General features: G+C 46.6%; 3 protein-coding genes across 11 annotated transcripts; 2 read left to right on the top strand and 1 right to left on the bottom strand.

The window, feature by feature from the left end:
• Positions 1–6: 6 nt before the first annotated feature.
• Positions 7–3,570, top strand: PIP4P1 (phosphatidylinositol-4,5-bisphosphate 4-phosphatase 1). 2 transcript variants are annotated; one of them, XM_086322142.1, is made up of 7 exons: positions 7–257; positions 597–787; positions 1,151–1,257; positions 1,690–1,795; positions 2,000–2,052; positions 2,150–2,240; positions 2,727–3,570. In XM_086322142.1, the coding sequence occupies exons 1-7, from the start codon at positions 116–118 to the stop codon at positions 2,868–2,870; spliced, it is 834 nt and encodes a 277-aa protein (XP_086178268.1). In that variant the 5' UTR covers positions 7–115; the 3' UTR covers positions 2,871–3,570. The 2 variants fall into 2 exon arrangements, with proteins under 2 accessions (XP_086178268.1, XP_086178267.1); XM_086322141.1 differs by having other exon boundaries at positions 7–278.
• An 87-nt stretch (positions 3,571–3,657) lies between these two features.
• On the bottom strand, positions 3,658–6,202 carry APEX1 (apurinic/apyrimidinic endodeoxyribonuclease 1). Its single transcript, XM_086322133.1, has 5 exons — positions 6,145–6,202; positions 5,727–5,852; positions 5,308–5,495; positions 4,603–4,795; positions 3,658–4,458 (listed from the first exon to the last, which is right to left on the bottom strand). Exons 2-5 carry the CDS (start codon positions 5,782–5,784, stop codon positions 3,941–3,943), a joined length of 957 nt encoding a protein of 318 aa, XP_086178259.1. The 5' UTR covers positions 5,785–5,852; positions 6,145–6,202; the 3' UTR covers positions 3,658–3,940.
• Positions 5,738–13,165, top strand: OSGEP (O-sialoglycoprotein endopeptidase). Of its 8 annotated transcripts, none has more exons than XM_086322136.1 (11): positions 5,738–6,225; positions 8,276–8,395; positions 8,576–8,751; positions 11,016–11,111; positions 11,245–11,294; positions 11,440–11,518; positions 12,082–12,147; positions 12,241–12,331; positions 12,557–12,632; positions 12,731–12,829; positions 12,977–13,165. In XM_086322136.1, the coding sequence occupies exons 1-11, from the start codon at positions 6,201–6,203 to the stop codon at positions 13,014–13,016; spliced, it is 918 nt and encodes a 305-aa protein (XP_086178262.1). In that variant the 5' UTR covers positions 5,738–6,200; the 3' UTR covers positions 13,017–13,165. The 8 variants fall into 8 exon arrangements, 5 of the variants coding, with proteins under 5 accessions (XP_086178262.1, XP_086178264.1, XP_086178263.1 ...); XM_086322138.1 differs by having other exon boundaries at positions 6,059–6,225; positions 8,675–8,751; XR_015135069.1 differs by lacking the exon at positions 5,738–6,225 and adding an exon at positions 6,563–6,873 and having other exon boundaries at positions 11,245–11,350.
• The last annotated feature ends 519 nt before the right edge of the window (positions 13,166–13,684 follow it).

Raw genomic sequence — 13,684 nt, 5'->3', positions numbered from 1 at the left:
GCGCGCAGGCGCCCTGGGGACCCGGTAGCGGCGGCGGCGGCGGTGGCTGCGGTGACGGCAGAGGCTAGAAGAGCCGTATCTTTGGCCGAAGCGGGAGGCGGCGGTGGCGGCGGCCATGGCGGCAGATGGAGAGCGATCCCCCCTGCTCTCCGAGCCCATCGACGGTGGTGCCGGTGGAAACGGATTAGTGGGGCCAGGCGGGAGTGGGGCTGGGCCCGGGGGAGGCCTGACCCCCTCCGCACCACCGTACGGAGCCGGTAAACATGCCCCGCCCCAGGGTAAGCCGGGGCGGGGTCCGAGGTGTTCCCAGGGGTACTCTGACAGGCGGAGGGGGCGGGGCCGAGGGCGGAGGCGGGGCCCAAGCGCCAGGTGCAGGGCTGTTGCACCTGTGACTGGGTGAGGCTTCCTTCCCTCTGCAATCGCGACCTCAGCTTGGGAGCAGAAGGGAGCTCTGAGGAATCTGATGGAAGCACTGATCATAACAATCACGCTGAGCTTGTCAGAAGGGTTGAGGACCAGAAACAGTTGCCTTACTCCGTGTAGCATCAGTGGGGGTGTCTGCAAGTAATGCCAGCCCTTTTTACCTTCCTCTCCAGCATTTCCCCCGTTCCCCGAGGGACACCCAGCAGTGTTGCCTGGGGAAGACCCACCCCCCTATTCACCCCTGACCAGCCCGGACAGTGGGAGTGCTCCCATGATCACCTGCCGAGTCTGCCAGTCTCTCATCAACGTGGAAGGCAAGATGCATCAGCATGTAGTCAAATGTGGCGTCTGCAATGAAGCCACTGTGAGTTATACAAACCTATGAAACGGGCCCTGTTTTCTGGATCCTCTTTCTGATCCCTTGATTCTAGACCCGGACCTTCAGGCATTGGCCAAGGGCCTTTCCTGAAACCCAGGTTTCAGTTCCAGGAGTCTCACACACCATTTCCCCAGAAGCCACTCACCAGGCTAATATTTACCATCCCTCATCTTCATACCTATCTTTATACTTAAGCTTAGTTTTAGTTTGTAAATCTCATGTTATATGCCTTTCATTTCTCTGTCCTGGCTAAGATTTTGTCTCTCTGATCTCTTCTCAGAAGGTGTTTTTGGAAGAACAGGGATTGGGATTAGAGATTTGCTTACTGATGTCCCCATTATTCTCTAGCCAATCAAGAATGCACCCCCAGGGAAAAAATATGTTCGATGTCCCTGCAACTGTCTCCTTATCTGCAAAGTGACTTCCCAGCGGATTGCCTGCCCTCGGCCCTACTGGTGAGGAGGAATAACTTGGGGAAGGGCTTTAGTGGGGAAAATTGGAAAGCCTAAGGATGAATGTTTACAGAGAATGTAAAGGTGAGGGAGCCTGGTGTTTATTTAGAAGGAGAAAAAGCTAAGGGCTGCTGTGTCTCCAGAACATTATAGCCATCTTTTTCATCTCAGTAAAAAGATGAGGATAAAAGACTACTCCATTTTTAGGAAGATGGATAGTCTCAGAGACTGGGTGAATTATCCTGAGGTAAAAGGGACATTAGAGACCTTAAGTTTAAGCTGTGCTCTTCCCACAAGTATTCTCTGGGGTAGGGCTGGCAGTGCAGAGAAGCAGAGGGACTTCTAAAGGCAGGGAGTAGGGGATGTGAGGGAGGAATAATGTAGGGATCCTTAGGATTAAAAACTTTCTAAACATAGTCGTTTTCTTCTATACAGCAAAAGAATCATCAACCTGGGGCCTGTGCATCCAGGACCTTTGAGTCCAGAACCACAACCTGTGGGTGTCAGGGTCATCTGTGGACATTGCAAGAATACTTTTCTGGTGAGCAGAAGTATTAGGAGGCTGAGGGTAGGGAGGGGCAGGAGTGGAAATGTCGTCATGAATGTATTTCTGAGTTATGATAATGAATCCTGAAAAGGTCTGTTCTATAAGGAACCATTTCCCCATCTCCCACTGCCCCAGGCTCTCATTGAAAATGACCCTGCTTCTACTATTAATTGGTTTCTCCCTTTCCTTTCTCCATAGTGGACAGAGTTCACAGACCGAACCTTGGCCCGTTGCCCACACTGCAGGAAAGTGTGAGTGATTAGGGAGCAGCATCCTTGAGCTGGGTAATGAATAGAGTAAAATCTACAAGGCCATTCCAAGTATCCATTTCTGTTTGCCTCCCCACAGGTCATCTATTGGGCGCAGATATCCGCGAAAGAGATGCATCTGCTGCTTCTTGCTTGGCTTACTCTTGGCAGTCACTGCCACTGGCCTTGCTGTGAGTAGACCTTGATCCAGCCCCTTTCATTCTGCAGCCTCATCTTCTAAGGCTAAGATTGGGGAAATAGCTATCCTAAAAAGAAGTGAAACTGGGAGAGGGGGGGAGAGGGGAGAGGTTGTTTGTGTTGTTTCAACAAACAAGATGACCTAAATTTGAAGACTGATAAAGTCTTCAATATTACTATCAGAGTAAAAACAGCTATCTTCTTTATGTGGCGGATAGAACAAAGAAGTGGCTTAGATTCAGTTGCTAATACGAAGTTGTTAGACATGAAGAAAAACTGACAGGTGTCTGGGATTGTTTGACTATCTTCCTGCCTAGCAGAAGGGAGTTTGACAACTGGGCCTTTTAAAAGGTCCCTGAAGGTGGCCACATGTGGATAGGGGACAGAAACTGAAGCTTGAGTTGTTTGTTACTGTTACTAGGTTTCCTGGAAAGTGGTGAGAGATCAACAGTAACCCCATTGTTCTTCTTCATCTTCAGTTTGGCACATGGAAGCATGCACGACGATATGGAGGCATCTATGCAGCCTGGGCATTTGTCATCCTGTTGGCAGTGCTGTGTTTGGGCCGGGCTCTCTATTGGGCCTGTATGAAGGTCAGCCACCCTGTCCAGAACTTCTCCTGAGCCCCACGACGACCCACAGACTGTGCCTGGCCCCTCCCTGGTGGGGACAGTGACACTATAAAGGGAGCCGTGGTAAAAGGCTCCCTGGGCTTCTATAAGGGGAGCCAAGCAGCTGCCTTCCTTTTCCCTGGGGAGAGGTAGGAAGGAACCAGGCCCTCACCTAGGTTTGGAGGGATAGGTAAGACCACTGCTGGCCACCTGCTTTCCTCCAACAGTTGCTGTGTTTAGGGTGAAGTAGGTGAGAAGTTGCCCCTAAACCTGGGTCCAAAAAGACAGTTCTAGCCTTGTCCTTCCTATATGCTCCCTGAGAGCCATTCCTGTCCCTTACACATTCCAGGGCAGGGTTGGGGTGGGTAGCCCTGGGGGGTCTCCCTCCCTCTTGTGCACCATTAGGACCTTGCTGCTGCTATTGCACTTCACCAGGGGCTGGCTCTGGTCTCAGCACCCTCAGTCTCCTCTCCCCCCATTCTGTGTCCTGTGGGGGTGGGGTCAGCCGCTGCTCTGTACAGAACCACAGGAACTGATGTATATAACTATTTAATGTGGGGTATGGTCCCCTAGTCCTGTATTTCCCATAATTCCTCCTTTTCAACCTTACGCCCCAGTTGCGGTTATTTAACTGGGCTGGATAGGGTTGCTCTGTCATGGGAGAGGTTAGGGAGTCATCCTGTGCTTGTAAATAAATAAGGTCATGACTCTATTCTTTTCCAGTTGTTAATCTGTGTGTATGAAAGGATGAGGGGAATTTGTAGCCCCATGAAGGGATAGAATACACCACCACCAAAGCTGAAACTATGGCTCTTTATTTTCACAGGGACAGTTCAAAGGAAGTATCAGTAGCTTTTGATTAATGTAAAAAAAGAAAAAGAAAAAAGCACTACCCCTACACAAACACCCTTCTTGAGAACTTACATCTGTTATTAGAAACCTGGTTAAAGGATTCATAGTTTAGAAGGGAAATACAATGCAGATGTCTCTTGATAGCAGTTATTAAAGAAGTTTGGGGGTAAGAATTTTAAAGCTAGCTTGGTGGGCTTATTTCCCAGGCTCAATGTGATTTGGAAGAGGTGTCACAGAGCTAGGTATAGGGTAATGGGACAGTGGTCACTGCCCAGAGCCTTGGAACGGATTTTACTGTCACACAATGCAGGCAACAGAGACTGAGATAACAAAAAATAATCAAGGCGCCAACCAACGTTTTTGGATCGCGCATTCATCATATAGGTCCAGAAGGTGTAGGCATAGGCGGTGTTGGGGTAGAGATGCCGGAAACTGTCAGTGAGTGGCACAGCCTGCAGCAATTCCCCGAAGCCCTGCCGCTCTTGTGGAGTGAAGCCAGCATTCTTTTTATTTCCCTTCGGGTTGCGAAGGTCAATTTCTTCATGAGCCACATTGAGGTCCCCACATAGCACAAGGGGCTTGCGGGATGCCAAACCCTTCAGGAATTTGCGAAAAGCTTCATCCCAGCGCTGGCGATACTCCAGGCGCACCAGACCTCGGCCTGCATTAGGCACATAGGCTGTCACCAGCACAAATGCGTCATATTCAGCCACAATCACTCGGCCTTCCTGATCATGTTCTTCCTCACCTACAGAAATGATGGGACAATTAGCAAAAAGAAGTTTTAAGAAAAGGGAAAGGAGAGAATAAAAGAATCAAGAATTGGGGCTGGACTGGGATACCAGTAATGAGTTTGGAGGCACTGGGCTTTAGAAAATCAATAGGGTCTCACCAATGCCATAAGAGACTTTGAGTGGGCACTGGCGGGAGAGGAGGCCCACACCACCGTACCCTTCCTTGTCTGAAGGAGCTGACCAGTACTGATGGGACAATCCAGACAGTTCTTGAAGTTCAACTGGTAGTTTGTTCTCTGAACATTTGGTCTCTTGGAGGCACAGGATGTCTGGGGCTTCTTCCTTTACCCACTGTAAGTGAAATTAAATGTAGAAAAAGTATTATCAATTCAGCAGCCATTTACTGAAAAATCTATATGCGAAATACTAGAAATATACAGATGAGACACAGTCTCTGCAGAAATAATGTCTAGCAGCATAATATTAAAACTTATAAATGAAGGGCAAAGAGGCAAGAAGAGTGTTACATGCAACACTGAGGAATTCTTGTTTTTTTCCCTGAAAGGCCCTGGATAGCCAGCTAAGATTTTTAAGCAGTAGTTATTTAAATGTTGGCTATGCAAGAAATAAAATGGAGCAAGTCCAGTAAGGAGGTTTTCCCAACATGCCAGGGAAGAGATGAGGACATTATAAATAAGAAAATGGCAGTAGAACTGTTGAAATGGCATTTGAAAAATAACAAGGGTTTTTTTTGGTGAAAACCTAGTACCTTTCCCACAAGAAAACTATCATGCTGGGGACTAAGATGGAAAAAGATGATTAAACCCCAAGATCAGCCTCTGCACCCCCTTAATTCCACTCACATCTAAACCTTTCTTCTTAATCCAGGCTCGAAGCCCATCCACATTCCACGAGCAGATCTTGAGTGTGGCTGATTTGCCACTGGGTGAGGTTTTCTGATCTGGGGGGTCTTCATACAGAACTGCGCCCTCTCCTACTGCCTCTTTTTCGTTCTTTTTCGCTCCTGCCTTACTCTTCTTCGCCTCTGGCTCTATAAAATAAGTAATACATCATGGGATATAAGTTGGCGGTATCCAACTTTGATTCAGAGTTAACTATAGACCCACTAAGCCAGCAGCTGCCGCGACTTCTTCACAAATAAGAATACTGTCGGTGGCGGTCTGGACTTTCCGTTCAACGGTCCGTACTTCCCGTTCAGCTAGATAATTATAGACATCCCTATCGCTGCCTCTAGGGAGAGGGGCCCATTTCATTCTCTTACCAGTCTTGGGCTCTTCCGCGTCTTCGACCACCGCTCCCTTTTTCCCACGTTTCGGCATCACTGTAATGTATGCCCTTCTGCACCAGTTCCACTTCGCCCACTGAAGCAGTATTTTGATCGCGCTGCCTACAAGTGCAAAGAAGCCGTGAAACCAGCTAGAGCAGAAGACTCCACCCTCGACGCCCACGTACCAAGTACCGCCTTTCAAACTGTATTATCTCTGAATTCTTTCCCCGCCTCTGTGCACCATCAGCCTTTCAGCCCCTCACCCCCGAGACTAGATCATTTCATCGTCGTCTTACACACTTCTCGCGAGATCCGCCCTCCGGCCAAACGAGGGACTGAATTGAGAGTCCCGACCTGGCCTTGCGGATCAGACGTCCAGAGAAGCTGCTAAGATGGGCAAAACAACACATACCCTTTAGCTGACCTGCTGCGGCCCCTGTATGCCTCCTCCTTAACCCAGCACAAAGAATGGAGCACGCTGTGCCCCACGTGGGTAAGTGGCGTGGTCACATGATCTGAGATGCTCTTCCAGGGGCGGAGGAATACGGGTCATTGGTCTAGTTGTACCACGTGACCGAAAGCTTCCCGCCCTTCTCGTGAACTCCGGGACATTGAAGGTCCCAACCTCCATTCTTGGGCTGTTTATCAATATGCCAGATTCACAACTCTTTCTGCCACCCTGACTAGATCCTAAAGCTGTGTAAGAGAGAACGAAATCAGGGGAAAGGCTGGGCTGGACCATGGGAGAGAAGCAGAGGAACGGATAGGAATTTAAGGAGCAGACGCCGGCTCAGCGTTCCCGGCAGTTAAGCGAACAGGCCCTCGAAGGGGTCTTGATGGGTCGTCGTAACGATAGAGGTTGGGACCGGCGTCGGCGCGCTACCTATGGGAATTTTTTGGTAGCTGTTGTTCTGGTTGGCGCGGCTGCTTAGCACCCACTGGCTCATCCTCCTACTCGGCAACCCGGAGTCTGCGTCCCAGCGCGGACTGGTGAGGGCTCCTTGGCTCCAGTGCTAGCTCGGAGCCATGCCGGCGGTGCTGGGTTTTGAAGGCAGCGCCAACAAGATTGGCGTGGGAGTGGTACGGGATGGCAAAGTACTGGCGAACCCGCGGCGGACTTACGTCACGCCTCCCGGCACAGGTGAGGACTTGGGGATTTGTAACTCGTGGCGCACTTTTCCGCACAGCGTCCCCTGCCATCTTTCTAAACGTTGGTGAAGAGTGCGCATTGTGCCTCCTAATTTTTGATCCTACTCTCTGAGATTATGTAACGGTAAAAGGGCTTCCCAGGTGGCTCAGTGGTAAAGAATCTGCCTGCAGTACAGGAGACTTGAGTTCGATCCGTGGGTCGAGATCCTCTGGGGAATGGAATGGCAACCCACTCCCAATATTCTTGCCTGGAGAATGCTATGGACGGAGGAGTCTAGCGGACTGCAGTCCATGGGGTCGCAGAGTTGGGACAAGACTAAGCATGCACACACATTATCCCGAGGCTGATGGGTAGAAGAGTTATAGGCACTTGGAACTGTATCTTCTGAGTTGTTCAGCCTATACTGAGCACCTTTTATGTGCTAATTATCGGCTTCCCTTGCAGTATTCGGTAGTTGTTTTTGGACTTCTGTACCTTGTTCTTAAAATGGGAATGATAATTAATACCTGCGTCATTCGGTCTGGAGAGTTAAAGTACCAGACACATTGACCACTTTCCGTAAATGTTATTTCTAAGTTCTATTGTGTAAGAGTCGGACACGACTGAGCGACTTCACTTTCACTTTTCACTTTCATGTATTGGAGAAGGAAATGGCAACCCACTCCAGTGTTCTTGCCTGGAGAATCGCAGGGACAGGGGAGCCTGGTGGCTGCCGTCTATGGGGTCGCACAGAGTTGGACACAACTGAAGCGACTTAGCAGCAGCAGCAGCATTGTGTCTTTCCTACCTTCCCCCCAAACACCTCCTTCCATAGGAGAGGGCAGCAGGCTTGTGTATACCTGAAAAGCGTCCCTGAACAGGTGATGATGTAACAGTTTACTTGTTAGAAATGGATATATATGTTTAGCACTCAAGCTTCCTGGCATTTGGCACCAAGAATGTAAAGATAAAACAGGTAGTGCTTTGAGATGCTCATGGTTAAGCTGGGAAAAGTACAGATTAACTATAATGCTCTAATTGTTACATGTTACATATAGTGTGTTAATTTCAATGATGTTACCATGCACAGTGTTTGTAGAGTCACAGATCAATTCAGTTCAGTCGCTCAGTCGTGTCTGACTCTTTGCGACCCCATGAATCGCAGCACTCCAGGACATCACCAAAAAGTATGAGATAGGTATCATTGAGTCCTGAGTAGGAGTTGGGTATGAAGAAGGGCATTTCTGAGAGCTGTTTAGCTTAGCTGAACAGGCTGAAAAAACTATATCTGAAGACAGGATGTTTGAGGAAAAGGGAAGGGACTCTTCCTACCCTACTCAAATGTCTGTTTTGACTTCTAGGTGCCTTTCTGTAGGAAAATTCTTAGGATCTCTGACTTGTGTCTGTCTCCTAGGATTCCTTCCGGGTGATACGGCCAGGCACCACCGAGCTGTTATCCTGGACCTGCTGCAAGAGGCACTAACAGAGGCTGGATTAACCTCTGAGGACATTGATTGCATCGCATACACCAAAGGTATAGCTAGAAGTGTGGGCAACAGTGGAAGAATACACCTGGAACCCAGCTAGGTCAAAATAGCCTGCAGCTCACCTTTGATACCACCACTATATCCGCTGTACCTTCACATCCCGCACTTCCCTCAACTCTGTTTTTCTCAATCTCCATAGGATTCTAAGCCCCATTCTGTCCCCATAGGTCCTGGCATGGGTGCCCCACTGGTTTCTGTGGCTGTTGTGGCCCGTACTGTGGCCCAGTTATGGAATAAGCCATTGCTGGGTGTTAACCACTGTATAGGTCACATTGAAATGGGCCGCCTCATCACTGGAGCCACCAACCCAACTGTGCTGTATGTCAGTGGAGGAAATACACAGGTATTTAGAATTCTTCACCATTCTTTTTTTTTTTTCCCTTCATAGATTTTTGGGTATTTTTAATAACTGAAACAAAACAGATTTAAAACCACAGCTTCTGGAAGAACCATTTGTTCTTGCTGGTTTTGTATCTTTCCTCAAACTTGACCTTGACCTCTTGTTGGGCCACACATTTAAGAGCAGGGTCTCTGAAGACATTCTCATTAGCAATAGTTTCTTCCAAGGGGATACCTACAGAGTACCTTGTGGGCTTGAAGTGATATACTTCAAGTTACAAAGTTTCACAAAAGACTTGCTCTCTGACCTCCTGGCAATTTGCTTCTTGCCCGTGGTAGCTTTCACTTTGTACCTTGCTAGCAAGGTAGCAAGATCATAGGTATTCTTCATGATGACTGGCCAGGGGCATCACCACCTCCCAGGTTTCATGAACTTGCCCATTTTGACAGAAGCCATTCAGGACTACAGCAGAAAAGTTCCACCATTCCTTCTTAATTTCTGAGGCACTGTACTAGCAACTTTTACTTTCTGCCTGAGTGGTAGGAAAACTGGGCTCATCTGAAGCTAAAATGTGATACACTGGAACATTGGATAATCTTTATATGTGGCTATAGAGATGAGGAATTTCCAGCCTAGAGAAGGAAAGAATAGTAAGGATTGAAGTATTTAAAATAAGGATTTTTATTTTCATTATTTTGAAGCTTATTTTTCCTATGAATGTTATCGATTAAAACTAAGGGGCACTTGGCAGTCCAGTGGTTAAGACTCTGCTTTCAATGCCAGGGGCATGGGTTCTATCCCTTGTCAGGGGACTGAGATCCTACATGCCTCAAGGTGCAGCCAGAAAAATTTTTTTTAAAAAAGGAAAAAAATAAAGGGTACTATCTCATTTGTTTCTTTACAACATTTGTTTTGTTTTAGTTACTGGTGATAAATATATAGCTTTTTTTCTTTTTTTTTTTTAAGAGTGAAAATGTAAGTAATTAAAAAACATTTTATGAATGGTGGAAGAGGTTTTAAATTTATAGATGAAGCCAGAGTTCTTTGGATACCTTACAAGATCTTTTTAAGTTGAGATTGGAGAACTCTAGCCCTCCTTTTCCACCTAACACCTGATGGGATTATTGTCCAGACTGATTCCTCTCTCCTGAAAGGATTATATTTTAAAAGTTCATTTTGTGAAATAGTTATTAAAGATAAAGGACGCATTTCTATGAAAATGACGTGGGAACTTTAATGGGTAGAGAACAAGTAATTGGTTGAGGCCTGAAGGATATTTATTATACAAGGTTAGGAACTTGGGGTGTGGAAAGTAACAGTGGAAGCTTACCAGATTTACTTGAGATGAGCAGTGATGGAAGTTTCTCTTTTCCTCTTTCCCTTTGAAGCCTGGTTAGGTGTGAAAAACAAGATGATTGACTGGGGAAGAGCAGATGACAGAAGTAGAAAGGCAGAATTTTTCTTTATGGTTTTGTTTCCAGCCTTTTATCAGTAGAGTAAGGGCTACATCAGAATGGAAGAAAATCCCTAGCAGCACCAGAAAGGGAAAGGGACTTAGGGATCCTTTGGAAGTACTGTCAGAAGTCTGGAGCTTATGTATCAATGGCTGATAAATACTCTCTGTGCTAGAAGTTGGTCACATATGAAGAGTGGACAGAAGTTGGTTGCCAGTGCTGAGCTGGATGAGCAATTAGTCTGACCCAGTATGGAATTTTGGGGTTTTGTTTTTGTTGTTGTTATTGCTGCACCAAGTGGCTTGTGGGATCTTAGTTCTCCTGCCAGGGACTGAATGCGTCTGCTACTAGGTTCAGGGAGTTCCCTGGGATTTTTGAGTTTGTTTTTTTTTTTTCTTAACTCTACCTTAGTGGTTTCCAAATACTACCACCCTCGTAGGATAATCTTGAAGAAGTCTGGTTCCCTGCCTCCAAGAAGGAAAGCTTTCCCTAGTCCACATTGTCTTGACTGCTTTTAAAGGAATATCAGCAACCTCCAAGCTAGAAAAATGTATCCAAAATGATAATTTACTTCTCCCCTGACCTAGGTTACTGTCTTTAGACTAGAAATCTACTCTGGGAATCCTTAGGGTGTATATAGACTTCTCAGGGAAGCGCTATTTAAAAGTACCTATTGAGGGTTTGGGAAAGTACTTTATTTCCGTTGCTTATTGAAGTTCTAGTGACCACGTTGATCCTCTGCTATGTTCTTCCCCAAGCCAAATGCTCCTCTTTACAGACTTGAGGTTTCATGGACATCCTCATCACCCTTAGGTGATTGCGTATTCAGAACATCGTTACCGCATCTTTGGGGAAACCATCGATATTGCTGTGGGTAATTGTCTGGATCGTTTTGCTCGAGTGCTGAAGGTAAGTCATTGAGGATACAGAGAATATAAGTTGTGAATGAATTTTGGGAGAGCCATGGAAAAGGAAAGGGAAGATAAATTAGCTTCTTTTGCTTCATAGATACCCACCTTCATCCTGTTTTTCCTTCTGCTAGATTTCCAATGACCCAAGTCCAGGCTACAACATTGAGCAAATGGCAAAGCGGTAAGGGGAATAAGACGGAAGGAGGCTGACTGGTGGGGTGCCAAGGATTTCCCTGTGTATGTATTAATGAGCTTTGGGAGGGCTTTGGAGGGTGAGCAGCCAGCTGACTACAGGCTTAGTGCCTCATATACTCACTCCCACATAGAGGCAAGAAGCTAGTTGAGCTGCCATACACTGTAAAGGGGATGGACGTCTCATTCTCTGGGATCTTGTCTTTTATTGAGGTGAGTGTGGGGAGGTGAGGAGATGGGCACTTTTCATGCTTTTTAGTGAAGTGTGCGAGTTTTGCTCAGTGTAGTATTTTCTGCGTATAGCATAGTACTAGCCTATGTTAGATGCTGAATAAATTCATCTAGCAAATACTTATTGAACATCTTTTGTGTACCAAGTGCTGTTCAAGGTAATAGTGATACTAGATGGAGCAAAACAAAAATCTGCCTACTTGGAGCATGAGTTTCATGGGGCATGGGAGGAGGGAGGGAGACAGAAAAAGAAACAGACAAAGAAATGGGAAAAAAAATAAAAAGGGTCAGATGGGGATAAGTCTGGAGAAAAATTTACCAGGGTAGGGGGCAGAAAGTGAGAGGGCAGGCATTCATGATTACTGAATCTTGAAAGAAGGCTGCTGGTTTTATATGTATAGCTCAGTGCCAGTGAAGAGCAAGATATACTGGTATGGGTGAATTGTGGTAAAATGCAGTGATCCTCCAAGTGTGCTAGTTTTTTGCTCACGTGTCATCCCCAGACCACAGTTCACTGTTTTATCTGTTTGCCCCTGTAACTACAGGATGTAGCCCAGCGGATGCTGGCCACTGGAGAGTGTACTCCGGAGGATCTGTGCTTCTCTCTGCAGGTAATGAAGTGAAGAGCTGGGATAGAAAGGTGGAGCTGACAGAACTAAACTGGGATCGCCTCTGACGTTTTCAACTTATCTGCCCCCCCGCAGGAAACTGTGTTTGCAATGCTGGTCGAGATCACAGAGCGGGCCATGGCACATTGTGGCTCCCAGGAGGCCCTCATTGTGGGAGGTGTAGGGTGTATGTATCATTGGACTGGCCTTCTCTTTTGTATTTTGGGGCATGTGCTTCTTGCTCCTGATACTCTAAATCTCTTAAGGGTTTGGGGAAATTACTTATTTTGTTTCTGTCCTGTGCTTCCCAGTCCTTGCACCTACTTCATTTTCCTAAGTCAGTGCACATGAGGTGTGTAGCTGGACTGGAGAAATGGCTAAAAATAAGCTAATTGTACCCCTGCCTCTGTAGGTAATGTGAGGTTACAGGAAATGATGGAGACCATGTGCCAGGAACGTGGAGCTCGGCTTTTTGCCACAGATGAAAGGTAGAGGCCCTCCCACCCACACACACTCCCCTCCGCCCCCCAATTGCTGTGATTTTCTACCCTTAGATCATGAATTTCATACCTCTTTTCCTTCCCAGATTCTGCATTGACAATGGAGCCATGATAGCCCAGGCTGGGTGGGAGATGTTTCAGGCTGGACACAGGACCCCTCTCAGTGAATCTGGGATCACACAGAGGTAAATGGCCCCTTGGAGGAGGTAGACAGCATTATATGGGAGGTAGGCAAAAATCCAGCAGGAAGAGGACCCAGAATCGTGAGGGCAAAGAAGAATGGAATAAGGGATAACTGTCCACCAAATTTTTCCTTTTTTTTTTTTAAACAGGTATCGGACAGATGAAGTAGAAGTGACCTGGAGGGACTAACAAAGTTAACAGGATTGGAGTATTTGGTGCCCTGAGTGGAGCCCAAGGGACCCTAGGCCTTAATCTCTATGCTTACAAGGCTTTGGACTCCCTTGTCTCATCATTTGAACCTCAAGAATTGACTCAGCATTAAAATATTTTTGGTTTTATATGTTGGCAATTGACTTGTGTTCCGGAAAAATACACATTTGGCAATGGTTAAATCCTTTTGATGGTTCGATGGATAAGGACGGCAGGGGTCAGAGCAGCACCCTGGCAGACTGCAGGTAGCCTTGGGAGCTGCTGCTCTGGAGCTAAAATTGAGGAGAATCTCTGAGATATTCTAACCTTCCCTTAGGAATGCATTATCATTGGTACTATTTTAGCATCAGGTCTTGTGTTAATTGCTTTACATTCATCACCTTGTTTAAATTCTTTGAAGTGTAGGTACTCAGGATTTCCCTGAAAACAGCCTGAAGCCAGATATAATTTCATACTAATTGATAACTCAAAAGTAAAACTGTCCCTCCTCCATACACTTAAGCCTACAGACATTTCCATTGGCAGACCAGAGGGAGGCCCTGGGTACATGTCCTGCCACAACCACCAGAACTAACCTCATCATGCACTTTTATTTATACCAGTCACCATAAGAAGTGTGACTATCAAGTCACCTCTCATCTTTTAAA

This window comes from Bos grunniens, chromosome 10, assembly GCF_055505025.1.
Source record: "Bos grunniens cultivar Pamir isolate PY7600 chromosome 10, Bosgru_T2T1.0, whole genome shotgun sequence".
NCBI lineage: Eukaryota > Metazoa > Chordata > Mammalia > Artiodactyla > Bovidae > Bos > Bos grunniens.
Note: the sequence above shows the minus strand (reverse complement) of the source record. Positions and strands in the feature narration are given on the sequence as shown.

Bases quoted from the DNA above. Each gene is read 5' to 3' on its own strand.
- OSGEP (XM_086322135.1), top strand. From the start codon at position 6,759: ATGCCGGCGGTGCTGGGTTTTGAAGGCAGCGCCAACAAGATTGGCGTG. The intron at 8,396-8,575 runs GTATAGCTAGAA...CTGTCCCCATAG, and splicing joins TTGCATCGCATACACCAAAG to GTCCTGGCATGGGTGCCCCA. The intron at 12,148-12,240 runs GTAATGAAGTGA...GCCCCCCCGCAG, and splicing joins ATCTGTGCTTCTCTCTGCAG to GAAACTGTGTTTGCAATGCT.
- APEX1 (XM_086322133.1), bottom strand. From the start codon at position 5,784: ATGCCGAAACGTGGGAAAAAGGGAGCGGTGGTCGAAGACGCGGAAGAG. The intron at 5,496-5,726 runs GTAAGAGAATGA...CTTATTTTATAG, and splicing joins CGCGGAAGAGCCCAAGACTG to AGCCAGAGGCGAAGAAGAGT. The intron at 4,796-5,307 runs GTGAGTGGAATT...TTTCACTTACAG, and splicing joins TTAAGAAGAAAGGTTTAGAT to TGGGTAAAGGAAGAAGCCCC.
- PIP4P1 (XM_086322141.1), top strand. From the start codon at position 116: ATGGCGGCAGATGGAGAGCGATCCCCCCTGCTCTCCGAGCCCATCGAC. The intron at 1,258-1,689 runs GTGAGGAGGAAT...TCTTCTATACAG, and splicing joins GCCTGCCCTCGGCCCTACTG to CAAAAGAATCATCAACCTGG. The intron at 1,796-1,999 runs GTGAGCAGAAGT...CTTTCTCCATAG, and splicing joins ATTGCAAGAATACTTTTCTG to TGGACAGAGTTCACAGACCG.